This window comes from Pogoniulus pusillus, chromosome 2 (genome assembly GCF_015220805.1).
Source record: "Pogoniulus pusillus isolate bPogPus1 chromosome 2, bPogPus1.pri, whole genome shotgun sequence".
NCBI classification, from domain to species: domain Eukaryota; kingdom Metazoa; phylum Chordata; class Aves; order Piciformes; family Lybiidae; genus Pogoniulus; species Pogoniulus pusillus.
In genome coordinates, this window is record NC_087265.1 from 50,361,253 (window position 1) to 50,377,736 (window position 16,484).

The 16,484-nt window shown below is 47.8% G+C and overlaps 1 protein-coding gene across 1 annotated transcript in view; it reads left to right on the forward strand.

Moving 5' to 3' along the window:
- BIN1 (bridging integrator 1) overlaps positions 1 to 16,484 on the forward strand; it is a 109,929-nt gene that overhangs the window by 68,500 nt on the left and 24,945 nt on the right. The window contains 4 exon segments of the mRNA XM_064165767.1: positions 286 to 378; positions 5,163 to 5,248; positions 8,609 to 8,684; positions 12,319 to 12,401. Coding sequence (XP_064021837.1) covers positions 286 to 378; positions 5,163 to 5,248; positions 8,609 to 8,684; positions 12,319 to 12,401 — 338 coding nt within the window.

The following is a 16,484-nucleotide window of genomic DNA, read 5'->3' on the forward strand; positions in this document are numbered from 1 at the left end:
CAACTGTATCTATTGCTCTCTGCAGCTGTCTGGCCGGTCTGCAGTATCCCAGCCCACACTGGATCATTAATTACTGCTAAACTTGGCATGCTTCAAAGGATTCATAACTGATTGGTCCCAGGATGTTTGCTTTTTCTCTCACCTTGGAGATACTGGTTTGGCCCAGCTTCTAGATAAACTCTGTGATTCTAACTTTTTTTATCCTAAAAGAGATATATTTGTGCCTATTTTGTTATCTTTTATTTTTTTCTCCTGTTTTCACTCAAACATGCTCCCTTCCCCCAGCCTGTTTCGCTGCTTGAGAAAGCTGCTCCTCAGTGGTGTCAAGGGAAGCTACAAGCTCACCTCGTTGCACAAACTAATCTGCTCCGAAATCAGGTGACTGCTGATCTACCTGGCTCTAACCCTGCATGCGCTATTTTGAGCTCTAGATTGTGCCATGCAACTAATCTCTAGGCAACGTTCACTCTAGTCCCTTCTGTTAAGTGTGTCCTTGATACTCCTGAGCCACAGTGGATAAGTGGAAATTGCTGACCAATGAATGAACCTGTGCCTGCCCTATTGACTTCTAGCAGATGTATTGATACTGAAGTTGTGCTTCCTCTCACGAAGATGAAATGAAGATGAAGAAGGGCCATGGCGTGCCAAGGCAAAGGGTGATGTGGTATAGTTCCTTGAATTATTGGTTTCTTCTAAGAGAAGCAGTCTATTTTTACTGTTGCTGTTCAAAAATTAAAAAAAAGGTAAGAGGAGGAAACACTGAAAAACTAGCATCTGCATTTGTGCTGAAAGCCAGAAAAACCTCAGTTGCTTCGGAATTAGTTTCTATGGCTGCTGAGTTAAGTTGCCATATTCTTCTGTTGTACAATGCAAGTTTCAGAAAAGGGTGATATCCTGGCTTTGAGGTCTGAAAGAGCAGTTTCCAGACATACAGTGTTTGTCTGCACAGGAGGAGAGATGAGTCCAGACCACATAATTTATACCATGTGGTTGAGACCATGATTACATCATGTGGCTGAACTTGGATGAATCTTTAGGTTGTAGCATCTTAAGGGACATGAAAGCAGCTTGGAGAAACTGCAGGGACTAAGAATTTCAATCCTACTTGCATAGGCAAAACATGGCTTCCTGCTGGAATCCCCCTTGGTACTTTCCTTGGATCACCTTGGGGTATAAGAGGAAAATGACAGGAGACAATGAGAAGAGAATGCCTCAAATGGGCAAGGGATATTAAATCATTATCTAGGATGGGAGAGTGCCAGTTACCTGCTCACTAGCTCCTGGTGAGCTCATCTGTTCTCATTCAAATGCTCCTACATTTTCACATTCCTTGTCGGAGAATGAATTGCAGTTTGGAAACACTAACTCCATCTCACCTTGTAAAGCACCTGGGTTTTTCACAGTCAGTTCATGGCTGCAGATCAGGTCATGACTGCCACATCAGTAAAAAGCCTGGTGAAAGAACAGCTGTTAGTAGATCTGCTTAAGGTGCTAGCGAAGGGAGGAAATATGTTTGTTCTTGATTGAAAGAAGGACATTTGGCAGACTGCTGAGGGCTTCTCCTGTGCCTCCACTGTGCTGGGAGCGATCTGTGTCGTTCTGGTTCTTGACTGGTCTGTTTAGCTGGTGGTATTTCTGGAGGACAAAAAACCCAGCAGGAATGGGAAGTTTCTGCAGGCACAGACAGATAAATCAGCTCTTGGGTATTTTCCCTCTTCTTAGCCTGTCTGGGGTGACTGGGAATAACTGCTTAGAGAAGCTGCCAGCGAGTGCTCTCTGATTTATTGCACTCTGCTCTCAGGCTGCTGGCCATGGATTGTTAATTTCCCTGTACTGGGTTACTTTGCCCTACAGGAGGTGACAAGGGAGTAAGTAACATTTTCACCTCCTGCTGCCTGCACTACTCTTTTTCAGTCACCCCAGATATTTTCAAATCAAATGGACTCCTCCTTTTTACTTTACCTTTTTAATTCCCAAATTAGTTAGTACAACTGTCAATCTTGGGTGCTTTTTATTTTGATTCTACTTGTGCAGGTCTTAGTTTTCAATCTCTAAATAAAGAGGATTAGTTTCTACTCTGAAGTGAGGTTTTCCCAGCTTTTCTTCACAGAGAAGAGCAGGCAGGGGGGGGAAAAAAGACTTGAGTTGTCCCTTTGCCTGACAGCACTCAATGTCGTTACGTTAGGCAGGGAGGCTGATGACACCGCGCTTAGCCAGGCGCTTCGGCAGAGAGGGGCCTTCCCCTTGCAGCAGCTGGGTTGTTCTCTCTTCTTGCCTCACGCTTTTACCATCGCCAAGCAAGGATGAGGTCAGCAAAGCCTATTTCCCACCAGCGTACGAAGCGCTGGCTCTTTAGGTCGTGGCAAGCGCTAGTAAAACCAGCGGCGGGGGCTTTCTGCAAAGGCTGCTGGAGGGGTTTCAGGTACGAGTTTTGGTGACTGCGCTTTTTGAAACGAAAGGAAAAATGGCACAGAATGGCAGCTTCTGCTGAGCCCCTCAGGAACGCTGAGTACAGACTGGAAAGCAGCGTCCTTGGTGCTGTAGCACTAGCGGAAAGTTGTCTGCCTTTAGAAGGAAGCCTGCAGGTTGAGCCCTGGGCCGCGCTGCCGTCGGAGAGGCCCCCTGAGCGCTGGGGCCCGGGGTGGGGCACTCAGCTGGTGCGTAATCACCGCAGTTCGCGCAGCAGGGTGGGAGAGAAGTGGCACCACATTTCCTGGGAGCACCAGGCTGGATATCGTCAGGTACTCATGAGTGCTGGGATGGTGAGGGTAGGAAACGAGGAGTAATTCCTGCACCTCCCCTCTCACAGCCTGACTGGTTATGCTTGCCTTGGCTGAGCCTTGGCTGGGGGGAGGGTCGGGAAAGCACCTGCGTTGTCCAGCTCCTGCTCAAACCTTCCCCCTTTCGGGCAGAGAGAGCAGAGGAAGAATTTTCTGAGCTCAGATTTCGTGGGCCCTTGAGCTTTACATCCTCCTGCCTCAGCTCTCTGTTAGGTTGGCAATGCCGACAGCTGCAGTAAAGCAGGCAGGTACGGTACCAGCAGGCTCTGCCCCAGAAAGCTGTGTCTCTGCTCCTCTCCCCACCGTACTGCATGAGCTGGCTTTTCTGGCTGCAGCTCCGTCTGGAAGCAGTTAAGACTATCCAGTGCTTCTCAGGCAAAGTGAATCCCACTGGTGATCAGATCCCTGGGCTGACAAAGGAGCGAAGAGTTAGCTCAGTGCTATCTGTGGGACTGCGAGCACTAGATGGATCCCTGATCCCTACAGCTGCTCTGGAGTGAACATTGCCTGTTGCTGACTTTGCCTTTACCTCGGGATGTCACAATATTCATACATTCTTCCTAGGTTTTTTAACCTTCTGAACAGGTAAAATGAGAGTGGGAAAACTCATAAACATTCACCATATCTGAAAACTGATCAGCATTTAGGGTGCCTTATTTCCCAGCTACTCCATAGCCCGAGTTGGTTCTGATTCCAGTCTGGTTTGGAAATCAGAGTACAAAAAAGCCAAAGGAGGGGCTGGATGTTTTTTTTTTAAACTCCTGTTAAAGTGATTACTTTAGGAACATTCATCTGTAGGGTTTTTTTAAGGCAGAATGAGCCTTTGTGATCGTTGTCCCTGGACCCGCATAAACTGTCTCAGTTGTGACGGGCATTTTTTGGGGTTTGTGCCAACACTTTCAAAGTGTTGGTGTTAAGTGAGTGTAGCAGAAAAGTAGAGGGTTTTTTGGTAAACTCTTAGCCTGGCCTTTGTCAGCAATGTGCAACTTGCTGAAAGATGGAGCTAGTTGGAAAGTAGCAGCTTGCTCCCGAGTCTGTAAAGAAATCGAGGGTGTAAGGATCCTGCACAATGCTGTGAGGAACAGGACCCCAGACAACCAACTGTTTTAGAATCCTTTCTTCTGCCAGTCTGGTCTTTGCATAAACTTGTCATTAAGGAGCAGTAAGCTGGATTTCTTTAGGCTGGCACAAGGAAGAGATAACTGCATTTCATAGAAGAGGTGAGAATCTGACTTCATGCTCATAGACAGATCACTTCCCCACTGCCTCGTGGGCTCTTTGCAGAGCCCTGTGGCATTGCGACTTCCCTGCTGTTGTCACACATACAAGTAGGCACTTGTGCTGGCCTTCCTGTTAAGATGTGTCATCAAGGTGCTTATACAGGGGTTTATCACCTTACATCCCACTACACGGGGTTATGGAATAATGCTGCTGCTACAAATCACCAGATAGGAACGTTTTAATTAGCAAGCTTTGAGTTTTAAGTTGGTGCACTGAAAAATGGAAGAGGTCACCTAGGACAAGTATGTGAAGGAGAGTGTGCTTGTTGCTACTGTCTACTGTCAGCAAGAGAAACTAGGATTGTCCTTTTTGTCGCTGACACCCAGCAGAATTCACACACCAGTGCTGGAATCTGTTGGTGTCTAGGTCCACTGAATTAATCAAGTTTCAAGTCCTAACTGAGAGAATGAGGTCCTGTATGAGGCATATTTCCTTCTGTATTGGCACCCATGAGCCAGAGATTAGTCTTGTGTTAGATTCTTCCTGATAAGAGCACGTGAGACTGCTGAAATCGAGTCCTGCTGCTCAAGCACTCCAGCCTGGCTTTGCATACCCTTCCTTGCTTCTCCAGGTAGCTTTGTGAGAGTGCTGTAAGAACCAATGATGCAGGCCTCCTCCCTTCTTTGGAAGAGATGGGGCTTTGCCATGGCCTTACCCAAGCAGAGAGACTCCCCATGAGGGAGGATTCTTCTTCAATGCCATTAGGAATGGATTTCACATCTTTCAAAGACTTGGAAAAGGGCAGAGACCACAATTATCTTCATCTGTGTCTAAGCTGGAGTTCAAACTACCTGACCAGCTCCATTCAATTTTGGAAGCTATGGAAACTTGTAGAACTTAAAACATTATTGGATGTTTGAATTACTTTCTGAGTATGCAAACAGGAAAATCTATTGAGAGAAAACCTGAGTAACACATGCAAGCTGAAGGGGCATCAGGTCACTTGTGATGCAACTCTGGTTCCTGGGACAGTCATTTGGGATGAGGATAGCCCCATACCAGAATCTTACCTGGTCTCCTAAGAAAAGAGCCACAGTTGTCTCAGCCTTGCAGATTCCTTGTCTGTGGTGCAGCTGACAACCTCCCTTCTCTGTTACTAAGGCTGAAGAAGAGTTAGTAAAGGCTCAGAAGGTGTTTGAAGAGATGAATGTCGATCTGCAGGAGGAGCTGCCTTCGCTATGGAATAGGTGAGTGATGGAAGTTTTCCCAAGGGCTAACTGGAAGGAAGCAAGACCCAAACTCTTGTATCAGTTTCCTTCTTCGCTTAGGCTCAGTGTCTGCTCTGTTCATCTGGACCCTCTCAGAATCTGTCCTAGGATTCCCCCTAGCAGGTTCACTCTTAGCTTTCTGGTTTTACTTCAAGGTCCTTTTGAAAAAAAAACCCAAACAGTTTTGATGCAAACCAAAGCTGTGTTTCTGTGTTTTGCCTTGTGTTTCAATCCCTTTGCCTCACCAACACTTCCCAGTGTCTGTTATGGACAGCAGACAGAGCAAGCTGAGTCACTAAGATTTTGGGTGGGTGTACTAGCTGGCTGAAAGGAGTGTCTGCAGCTGAGAGGGTATGTCATCTTCCCTTAATCATAGAATGGTTTAGGCTGGAAGGGACCTTAGGGATCATCCAGTTCCAAGCCCCTGCCATAGGCAGGGACACCTCCTGCTAGAACAGGTTGCTCAACAGGTCCTCATCCAACCTGGCCCACATTCCCCCTCGCTCTCCTTTTCTCACTAATATACCTGAAGAAGTTCTTCTTGCTCCCCTGTCTGTCCCTGGCCAGACTCAATTCCAGCTGTGCTTTGGCTTTCCTAACCTGAGCTCTGCTGGCACAGACAATTGCTTTGTACTCATCCCAGGTTCCCTGTCCTTGCTGCCGCTCTCTGTAGGCTTTCTTCTTGCATCTGACTGTGCCCAGGAGCTCCCTATTCATCCGTGCAGGCCTCCTGGCACTCTTACCTGCCTTCCTCTTTTTTGGGATGCACTGCTGCTGGGCCTGGAGGAGGTGATCCTTGACCACTGACCAGCTTTCCTGGGCCCCCCTTCCTTCCAGGGTTTTTTCCATGGCTCTCTGCCAACTGAAGAGGTTGAAATATGCTCTCCTGAAGTCCAGAGGAGTGAGTTTGCTGTGCACCCTCCTTGATGCCTTGAGGATTTTAAACTCCACCATTTCATGGTCACTGCAGCCAAGGCTACCCCTCAGCTTCACTCCACTCACCAGTGCCTCCTTGTTAGTGAAGACTAGGTCCAGCACAGCACCTTTTCTTGTGGCTTCCTCTACCACTTGGAGGGGGAAGTTATCATTGATGCATTCCAGGAACCTCTTAGATTGCTGGTGCTCTGATGTGTTGTCCTTCCAACAGATGTCAGGGTGGTTGAAGTCCCCCATGAGGACTAGGGCCTGTGATTGTGAAACTTCCCCTATTTGTTTGTAAAGGCCCATCTGCTTTGCCTTCCTGCTCAGGAGGTCTATAGCAGATTCCTACTACAATGTCACCTTCCCCTGCCTTCCCTTTAACCTTTACCTGTAAGTTGTCTGTTTTTGTGTTGCACATCCCCAGGTGTAGCTCCATGGGCTCCAGTTTATCATTGATGGAGAGGGCAACACCCCCTCCTCTTCTCCCCTGCCTGTCCCTCCTGAAGAGTCTATAACCATCTATCCCCTAGCTCCGATTGTGAGCTACACCCCACCATGTCTCAGTGATGCCAATGACATCATAACCCTGTAGGCTTACACAGATTTCCATTTCTTCCTGTCTGTTCCACATGCTTCTTGTGTTAGTGCAGAGGCATTTCAGTTTTGCCTTTATTGGAGCTGGCTTATGACTGATTTTCCCTTACCCTGATCTTTGGGAACTCTTTTCTTAGTCTGTGCTCCAACCCTAGGGGCAGATCCCACCTGTTCATGCTCAGGCACCTCTGTACCTATCAACCTATCTCTACCCTTATGTCATCACTGCCACATGATGTTTTCCTGTTGTCAGTTACTACCTAAAGGAGATCTGGCTCTGTAAGACTTTGACTGCATTATTTTGTCCCTGGCATGCTTCTGGACAGCAGGTTCCTAGTCTTCCCCACACTGGTGTGTTCTCCCAAACCTTGCCACATGGAAGCCTGATGACTTTATCCCCCTCCCCCTTCACATCCCATTTAAAGCCCTGATTAATGATTAAGGGAAGATGATATATTGGAGGAGTTTATATGATTACTGATGTTAGAGAGTGCCAAGAGATGATGTCTTGATCACTGTATCTCGCAAATGCAAGCTTATGAATGCATGATGAAGCAGCAGACTTGACACGAGGGCAGATAAGAGGACAGGTTGTTGTGCTTTGGGTGCCACTTTTGGATTTGGGTAGTTGGGTGAACAAAGATAAGGAGAGGATCCTGGTTTTCTCTGGTCTCTAAATGTGATCCTGGCTGTGTGACACAGAGCACAGCAAGAAGCTGGTTTGTAACTGTACTACTGTGCCCAGGACAGCCCAGGCTATTCTGGGCAGAGGAAGATGGGCTGGGAGAATGAGGAGACTTGAGAGACTGATTTGCCGTACCAGTGGTTATGGCAGTGAAAAGGGAGAAGGAAAAAAACAGGACAACATCCAGCTTGGAGGGTAACAGAAACTGACATACGGCAAAGGCATGGTGAAAAGCAGTCAAAATCCTCCTAGGATCATCCCAGTTTCTTGTTTTTGAAATGCAGTGATCATATCTGGGTCGGCAATGCTGGTCTATGGGGGATGAAGAGAGTGGACAGCAGCAGGGGGGGAAAGCAGAGTGTTGATGTCTGTCTTCACTCCCCTTTCCTTCCAGCTTGGGTCAGCAGTCTGCTCAAAGCGGCATGCAGATTTGGCTGATGAAGAGGCAGAGAGGGATACAGGCGTCTAGGTGGTCTCATGTGCAACATGATGATGCTTCTGGCCATAGAGCGCATCTCCCTTCTGCTGTTGCTCTTCCCTCTAGCAAGCTGGCTAGAGGAAGGAGGGTGGCAGGTGGCTGCTGGGATTTTAAGATGTCACAAGTTGTTCACAGGCTCCTGCTACCCAGCTGATCCTTCTGCTTTCCTGTTGCTCTCCGTGCCCATCCTGTGCTTTCTTACTCTTTTGCTCCGGAAGCAAACTGTTCATGGTGTTTTGCTTCCTCTGGTGATGAGGGACTTCAAAGTCGATGAATGTCTTCGTGCTGATTCCCCTAATTCTCTCCATATTCTATCTGCATCATAGTCTCTCTCCTTTTCCATCACCCTGCTACTGGCCTGTTTTTTTTAACCTTCCCTTTTATGTCTTTCCTCCCTGCCCTGTGCTTCTCTCTCCCTTTAGCCAGCACGAATTCAGATCCTATCCTACCCATCCGCCTCCTCGCCATGGACATGTTTGCCTCATACCTTGCCTTGGCTGCTTTTGTGCTTCCCTGCCACTCTTCTCTTCCAGCATGTATCAGACCTGACAGAGTTGAGTTTGAGTGGAAATGGTGGGTGAGAGGTGTAATAGAAGGGTTGAAAATTTTGGGGAAAACTTTGTGTCTGTTACATTCTTCTGTCTCGGTTTTCATTTGGCAGTCGTGTTGGTTTCTACGTCAACACATTCCAGAGTATAGCAGGCCTAGAAGAGAACTTCCACAAAGAAATGAGCAAGGTAAGGCAACTAAACAGTATATCCTACTAATACAGCCTCTCCTCACTGTTAATCAAAAAAACAACAGAAAGAAACAGCTGGAGAAAACGGAGCATTTGCCCAATGCCAAAGGAAAATGTTAACCTTTAGTTTTTTCTGAGGCACTAGAAGATGGAGCACAAGGAAGAAACCACAGAGCTATGCAGCAATGAGGAGCTGGTGGTATTTGGGAGGGCTCATTTGCTCATCCACAGAAGAAAGATAAGCCACTTTCCAGCCTATCTCTTGCGGTGTTTCCTTTTGTTGTTTGTCTGTTATGGATCAGTAACCTAAAACATGGGCACTTTCAGCGTAGTGTCTGTTTGCTCCTGGAATAGAATCATAGAATCAACCAGGTTGGAAGACACCTCCAAGCTCATCCAGTCCAACCTAGCACCCATCCAGTCAACCAGACCATGGCACTAAGTGCCTCATCCAGCCTTTTCTTGAACACCTCCAGGGACGATGACTCCACCACCTCCCTGGGCAGCCCATTCCAATGCCAATCACTCTCTCTGCCAACAACTTCCTCCTAACATCCAGCCTAGACCTGCCCCAGCACAACTTGAGACTGTGTCCCCTTGTTCTGTTGCTGGTTGCCTGGCAGAAGAGACCAACCCCACCTGGCTACAGCCTCCCTTCAGGTAGCTGTAGACAGCAATGAGCTCTGCCCTGAGCCTCCTCTTCTGCAGGCTGCACACCCCCAACTCCCTCAGCCTCTCCTCACAGGGTTTGTGCTCCAGGCCCCTCCCCAGCCTTGCTGCCCTTCTCTGGACACCTTCCAGCACCTCAACATCTCTCTTGAATTGAGAGGCCCAGAACTGGACACAGCACTCAAAGTGTGGCCTGAGCAGTGCTGAGCACAGGGGCAGAAGAACCTCCCTTGTCCTACTGGCCACACTGTTCCTGAGCCAGGCCAGGATGCCATTGGCTCTCTTGGCTACCTGGGCACACTGCTGCCTCATCTTCAGCTCCTCTCTACCAGTACCCTCAGGTCCCTTTCTTCCCGGCTGTTCTCAGCCAGTGAGTCCCCAGCCTATAGCGCTGCTTGGGGTTGTTGTGGCCAAAGTGCTGAGCCCAGCACTTGGCCTTGTTCAATCTCATCCCATTGGCGTCTGCCCTCCCACCCAGCCTGGCCAGGTCCCTCTGCAGGGCTCTGCTACCTTCCAGCAGATCCACACCTGCTCCTAGCTTGGTGTCATCTGCAAACTTACTGATGCTGGACTCAATCCCCTCGTCCAGATCATCAATAAAGACATTGAACAGGACTGGGCCCAGCACTGATGCTTGGGGAACACCACTAGTGACTGGCTGCCAACTGGGTGTGGCACCATTCACCACCACTCTCTGGGCCCAGCCCTGCAGCCAGTTCTTGGCTGATATCAGAGTGAATCTGTCCAAGCCATGAGCTGTCAGCTTGGCCAGGAGCTTGTTGTGGCAGACAGTGTCAAAGGCTTTGCTGCGGTCCAGGTAGACTCCATCCGCAGCCTGCCCCACATTCACCAGGCAGGAATCTGATCATAAAAGGAGATCAGGTTGGTGAGACAGGACCTGCCCTTCCTAAACCCCTGCTGGCTGGGCCTGATCCCTTGGCCATCCTGTAGGTGCTTTGTGATGGCACTCAGGATGACCTGTTCCATGCCCTTGCCTGGCACTGAGGTCAGTCTGACAGCTCTGTAGTTTTCTGGCTCCTCCTTTCCACCCTTCTTGTGGATGGGATCCCATTGGCAGCTTCCAGTCTTCAGGGACCTCTCCAGTGAGCCAGGACTGTTGACAGATGATGGAGAGTGGCTTGGCCAGCTCAGCTGCCAGCTCTCTCAGCACCCTAGGATGGATCCCATCCGGCCCCAAGGACTTGTGAGGATCCAAGTGGCCCAGCAGGTCCCTTACTTCTTCCTCCTGGATTACAGGGAGACTCTACTGGTCCCTGACTCCATCTGCCAGCTCAGGAGTCCAGCTGTCCTGGAGACAACATGTCCCACTATTGAAGACTGAGGCAAAGAAGGCGTTCAGCACCTCTGCCTTTTCCTCATGCTTTGCCCCCTTGTCTGCTCCCTGGCGGTACATTGCTATGAATCCTGATCTGTCTGTTGGGGCTGGAAACAGCAGGGAATCCACCAATCTGTGCATCTCAGAAGACTTGAGACCTGCCTCACTGGTGCCTCAAGAAGGCACTTTCCAGCAGTACCTCTCTGCATTTTCACCTTTCCTGCCCTATTACCCAAAAGAAGGCATTTAAGTGCTTAGCATGGGCTGCCATTTGGCCACAAACTGGGAACTGTAGCAGTAAGCAGTGTTATCATGTGGTGGTAGCAGGCTGGATCCTGGTACTGTGCACCAGCATCCATCAGAGACTTCACACTTTGGGGAAGCCCCTGCGTTGCCACTTCTATTTACAAATATGTTCTTGTTTTATTCACTTAAAAGCTGGAGAAGTCTTGAATTCCTTAGGTCTGTATGCTGCTCCTAAGAGCTGCATGCTCTCTGTAAATGTTGTACTAATCTTACAGAGTGGCTGAGAGCCCAGCTGGAAAACTTGTATTCCCTCCCCAGTGTCATCCTGACAACAAGACAGCTGCTAAGCAACAAGCAACATTATAGTCCTTCAATTCCCAGCAGCCAGAGGCCCTCTGCCTTGGTGTAATGTGTCAGTTTTGAGCCCTGCTGACACTTCATGGGGACCTTTCAAATTAATAGCCTGTTCATCTCCAATGAGGGATGAACTGATTGTTAAGAATAGGGAGGATTGCTATAATTACCAGTTTGTTGCTGTTAACATACATTCAGCAAAACACTGGAAAGGTGCTTGTTAGACAGGAATTCTCTTGTATTATGTCTTGGATTTTTCTTTCCTGAGGAGTTTTATATGAGAGCATGGCTTTTGCTTTGTTCCATAAGAGCCATCTGTTTCTTGTTACTGCTACAGCATCTAATTAACTGCTGGTGTTGCTGGCACTATGCCTCCAACATTGATTGCATTGGATCCCCCCTCCTGCCAATGACAAATCTGGCGTCTCATCCCATTGGTGAAGTGGCTGTTCCAGAATAGGAGTGTCTGGAGTGAATACTGCAGCCTTTGCAGTGAGAGTTTAACCCCTAATACTGCACTTCTGCAAGGCTCTCCAGGTCCTGCCCCAACCTGGATAGTGCGGGCAGCTTGTGAAGTCAAGGATTACTGCTGGCTAGAGGTCCAGCTGCCTTCGGCTCCACAGTTGAGATGACCATATCCCAAGATTTGTAAGCAGGTCTGAGGGACAGCTGTGGCTAGAAATCCAGAGTGAAGCTTCAGTTCTGGCACTTAGGTCCTTAGGTAAACACTCTGCCCACTTCTGCAGTGGTACCTGCAGGACGCCTGTGGGGGACAGGTGATAGAGAAGCCAAGAGAATGATCTGTAAGGGAGATGGAGCATTCTCATAGGTACTAGCGGCTCTTCAACAGTTGGAGTTCTCTAACATTTCACCCCTCAGAGAGGAGTGGAAGCAGCTGTAGGGCTGTCTTCTCTTGGGATGCTGTGTGCGTGTATGCGCCTGGGCACATGCCTGTGCAGGCCAGACCAGACTCTGCTGGCTTTTGGGCTCTTATTATTTTTATTTATTCTGTTCTTGTATTTTGCAGTTGAACCAAAACCTCCATGATGTCCTGCTGGGTCTAGACAAGCAGTACTCAGGCAATGCCTTCCCTGTTAAAGCACAGCCCAGGTCAGTAACTGTAGGAGTAGTGTCTTTCCCTCAGCAGTGGAAGAGGGACAAGAATGTCTCCACGGGGGTGTTGAAATCTCAGCTGGGGAGTGATTCAACTACTTGCATATCGCCAATCAGTGCCATCCTGAGACTCCCTAGAGCATATCCAAGATTTGTACTTTGAGACACAATACAGTGCCTCTTACCTTTCTAGAATAATGTCTAAAGGCATAAACTTTCACTAGATGCTGATATTTAGGCAACTGACTCTTAGCTCTGCTCTTTTAAAGTTCAGTTCCATGCACTGTCAGGTCAATACTGAGCTGTCTTTCCTTCTGGGTCCTGTTGCCCAGCACCTGGCCTGTTCTTTCCCTCAAAAGCTTCCAGCATGTACCTACAGCTTGTAAGATTGAACACCAAGAGCCCGTTTGTTCCTCCAGCCTCTTCTTTGGCCCTCCAGACTTTAAAGCACCAGTTTTGCAAAGCCTTGCACCCCTTGTGCCTCTTCCTCTGCATTGTGGATATCACATGAGGCCTCCTGATCTCAGAGTGCTTCCAACCTTTACATGTGCAAGGAGTGAATGTCCTCCAGGATTTTAGTTTTTCTTTTCCTCAGCTGAGTGCAGTCCCATATGGTTAAGTGCAAGCCTGCACATTCTCTAGCTCTGAGAGGAGAGGGAGAGGTTGGGCTCAGCTGTCTGGCTCCCATCCAAATGCGTGAGTGATGAAACAGTGTCAAGCTCTGGCTTCCAGCTGCTGCTAATCCCACGTGCTGGGTGAGTAGGAGCACAGCCCAAATCCATAATTGGTGTATTGATGGAGCAAGGAGGTGAAGTCAGCATGAAGTAAGGGCAAGCTGTGGTTTGAGTGTACTGCTTTGGAAGGGCTACATCAGCTGTTGAGACCTTTGTGCTGCTTTGTTTCTCCTTCCAGTTTAACCTCCTGTTGCAGTCACATGTAAGATGACTTGTGTGTCTTGTTCCAGCAGTGTGTGTGGTATTTGCCAGCTGTAAGGGATGAGAGCATTTCAGTTGTATGTGGTCCTCAAATTTTGGATTGCTAACACCAAATTTCCAAGATGCCAGTAGGAATGCTTCTTGTGAAAATACTGCCTTCTTTCCAAGTTAGCACATGGCATCTTGGTCATCACAGCCCCACAAGACTGAGGCCTGGTGAGGAATCTGTGGTAGCTGTCCTCTCAACTGCCATGAACCATGTCTCCAATAGCAGTATGCTCTAGGGTCCTTGGAAGAGAATGAGGTAACAGGACTGTAGCTATTGCTTTGTCCAGCTCCTTCCTTTCTTCTTCAAGGAAATGATTGTGGTGACAACCTGGGCCAAACACGCTTGTTGTTATTGTGGCATGAAGTCTCTAGCCTCAAAGAGCTTCCAGTGAATAAATTACCTATCCATGTGACTCGTACTTCCACAAAACTGCTCTAGCTTCATCTGTGGCTATAATGGGTGTTTCAGCTCCAGTTGTGTGCTCTTTGTCTGACTACAAGACCACATGGCCCTAAAATCTGGCAATGAGTATGCACAGACATCCTGTCTGGATAACAATGAGTGCTGCTGCTTCATTGCTTAATCCCTGCATCGTGTCTGAGATGATAAACCTGTCCTAGAGCAACTCTCCCTCCTGAGCACAGTGAAGCAGGGTGTTGTAGGAGGATGTAGCAAAGGTTTGCCAGAGTAGTGAATATGTTGTGCAGTGACCAGGAAAGGCTGTGAGGTGCTTCTGTCACTCCTGCACATCTGGCTTCTCTTTTTTTTGGCAAGGCTGGAGCAAGAGTTTACGGGAGGAAATAGCCCTCACTGCTCTGATTGCTCACTGAGGTCTGCAACAGGAGCAGATGCTTCCCTCTTCTGGGAAGGGAATCGGAGAAGAACACAATGGCAGGAAATGAATGAGGAGGTGTGAAAAGAGTAGCAGTTATCTCTGCGCATCATGATGACGTTCATGCAAGACTCTACAGAAATAATGCATCAGATGAATCTGATGCTGCCTGTGTAGCACAGCAATACAGAGCAGCTGATGTATCTTTGGGAACCACACACATGTTTGGGCTTTATTTCTGAAAGAATTTGAATGTTGAGAAGATGCTGAGAAGACCTAGGAGATCTGTAGCATTATCCTAGTATGACTGGACAAACTGGAAAAAGACATGGTAGGGATGCTGCTGATTAGCTTCCATGTATAAGACTGAACAGAGATTCCTTACATCAAGGAGAATGAGGAGCTTGTTTCTTGGGTAACAGTATTTACAGGGGAGAGTCAGAAGCTGCAATTACCATTGTAAAAGGACATTTACAGTTCTGTGCTTGTCTGTACAGTTTCCTTTTCTTCTCCATGTACACCATGGCAGCATATTCCAAAGAGCAGTGAGAACACTAGTTTGTTCCTATTTATATAGGTCTTTGACAGGAACAAAAGGGCCTCTTCTGCCATCTCCAAACCAGACTGTAACTTTCTTGGAGCAAAAGGAAATGTGTACTTGTCTCTGTGTGCTTGTGTGTATCTGTGTGTGTGAGACAGAGAGAGAGAGGGTCCTGTCATCTTGATTACTGTGCGTTTTGTGGCACCAAATGAATGGTTGCTCAGAAGCTTAACTTGTCCTCTCTGGTTTGACTGTGCCATCCTGTAACGAAAATGATTTGCCTGCCATCCTCAACAGAAAGAAACCTAAACTGTTCGCCAGGCTGAGGAAAAAGATGAGCAGGTACCGGTACGGAGAGCAGCATTTCGATGTGTTTGATTTAGTTCTTAAAACAAGTGAAGCTGTTACTGGACTCTAACAGCCTGGCACGTGTTAACCCTGTGATGGGAGTGGAGTCCTTTGCATGATATGATGTGTTCATGGCCTGTTGGGTCCTGCTGAGATCTTTCTGTGTCTGGATAATTGCATTAATTGCTTGTGTGCCTGGTCTGATTTCTCGCTTCTTTTCCTAGCTAAGAATGCAGAGTGAAAGCTCAGACATTGTCTGTTCAGTTGTCCTTGTATGACTAAGAACGCAGCGTTGATTTTTCCATGGGTAATACAGCTGACTTTTGTGACTAACAACTTCTAGGTTTACATAGTGAACAGGTCTGAAATGCTGCATTCTCATTCCCTGCCTGGCTAGGGAGGACTATGAGGCAAGTGTTCCATTCTCATAAGTCCTGTCCCATCTACCAGTTGCAGCTGATGAGGTGCGAGAAGGACACTTCCAGCTTTGCTCCTTACTTGCTCTGCTCTTGAGGATCCTCACTGTCTTGCTCCATCCATTAAAGATTTTGTATAGGGCTGAAGGAAAAAGAAGTCTGTTGTTTTGTACAAAGACAAATGCAGCATCTTGCCTTTCAAGACCATGATGGCATTGAACAACTGAATTGCTACAATGCCTGGAGCTACCATCGCTACCATAGCCAAGGTCAAGGACCCTGATAAGAGCATGCTTTGGAGCAAAGTGGAAATTGCTGCATAATGGCATGGTAAATTTAAGTCTCTCTGCTGGTGCTCCTTGCATGGAGTCACTAGAGAAAAAAAAAAATAATTACAATTCTCAAGATTGTATCCTACCAGCCATAAAAGCACAGGCTGGTGGATTGGGATCCTTGCTTTTCCTGTCTTGGCTTCTCACTGACTAGAGCAAGTCATGCAACCATTCTCTTTGTCACTGCTAAGCATCTCTTTTAAAGTGGGAAGCTGGAGAGTAGAGAATGGTAATTTCACAGGGAAGCTAGTGGGCAAATCTTGATTTTTACATTTTCAAATGAAAAGTAGTGAAGGAGTGTCTTGGGATATTACTGCTCTGAGGTTTTCTACTGTAGGAAATAGAGAATTCACAGTAGTACTTCTGGATGTCTGTCTCTGGTCCTTGGTTGGAATAGTGTTGTACCTGTGCTAGGAAGGAGGTTTAATATTTCCAGTCCCTGAGGACAGATGTGCTACAGCAGAGGAAGGGCTAGTAAATCTCATCTTGATGAGCTCTAGCCACAATGTCCTTCTGCTCTGCCCTGATAAAGTCCTGCTGGCCCAGTGTTTGAGGTGCCTGACCTGGGCTGCACTCATAGCTTCTGCTGTCAGAGCAGCTGCTGGGGTCACTGAGACATGTGCAGCC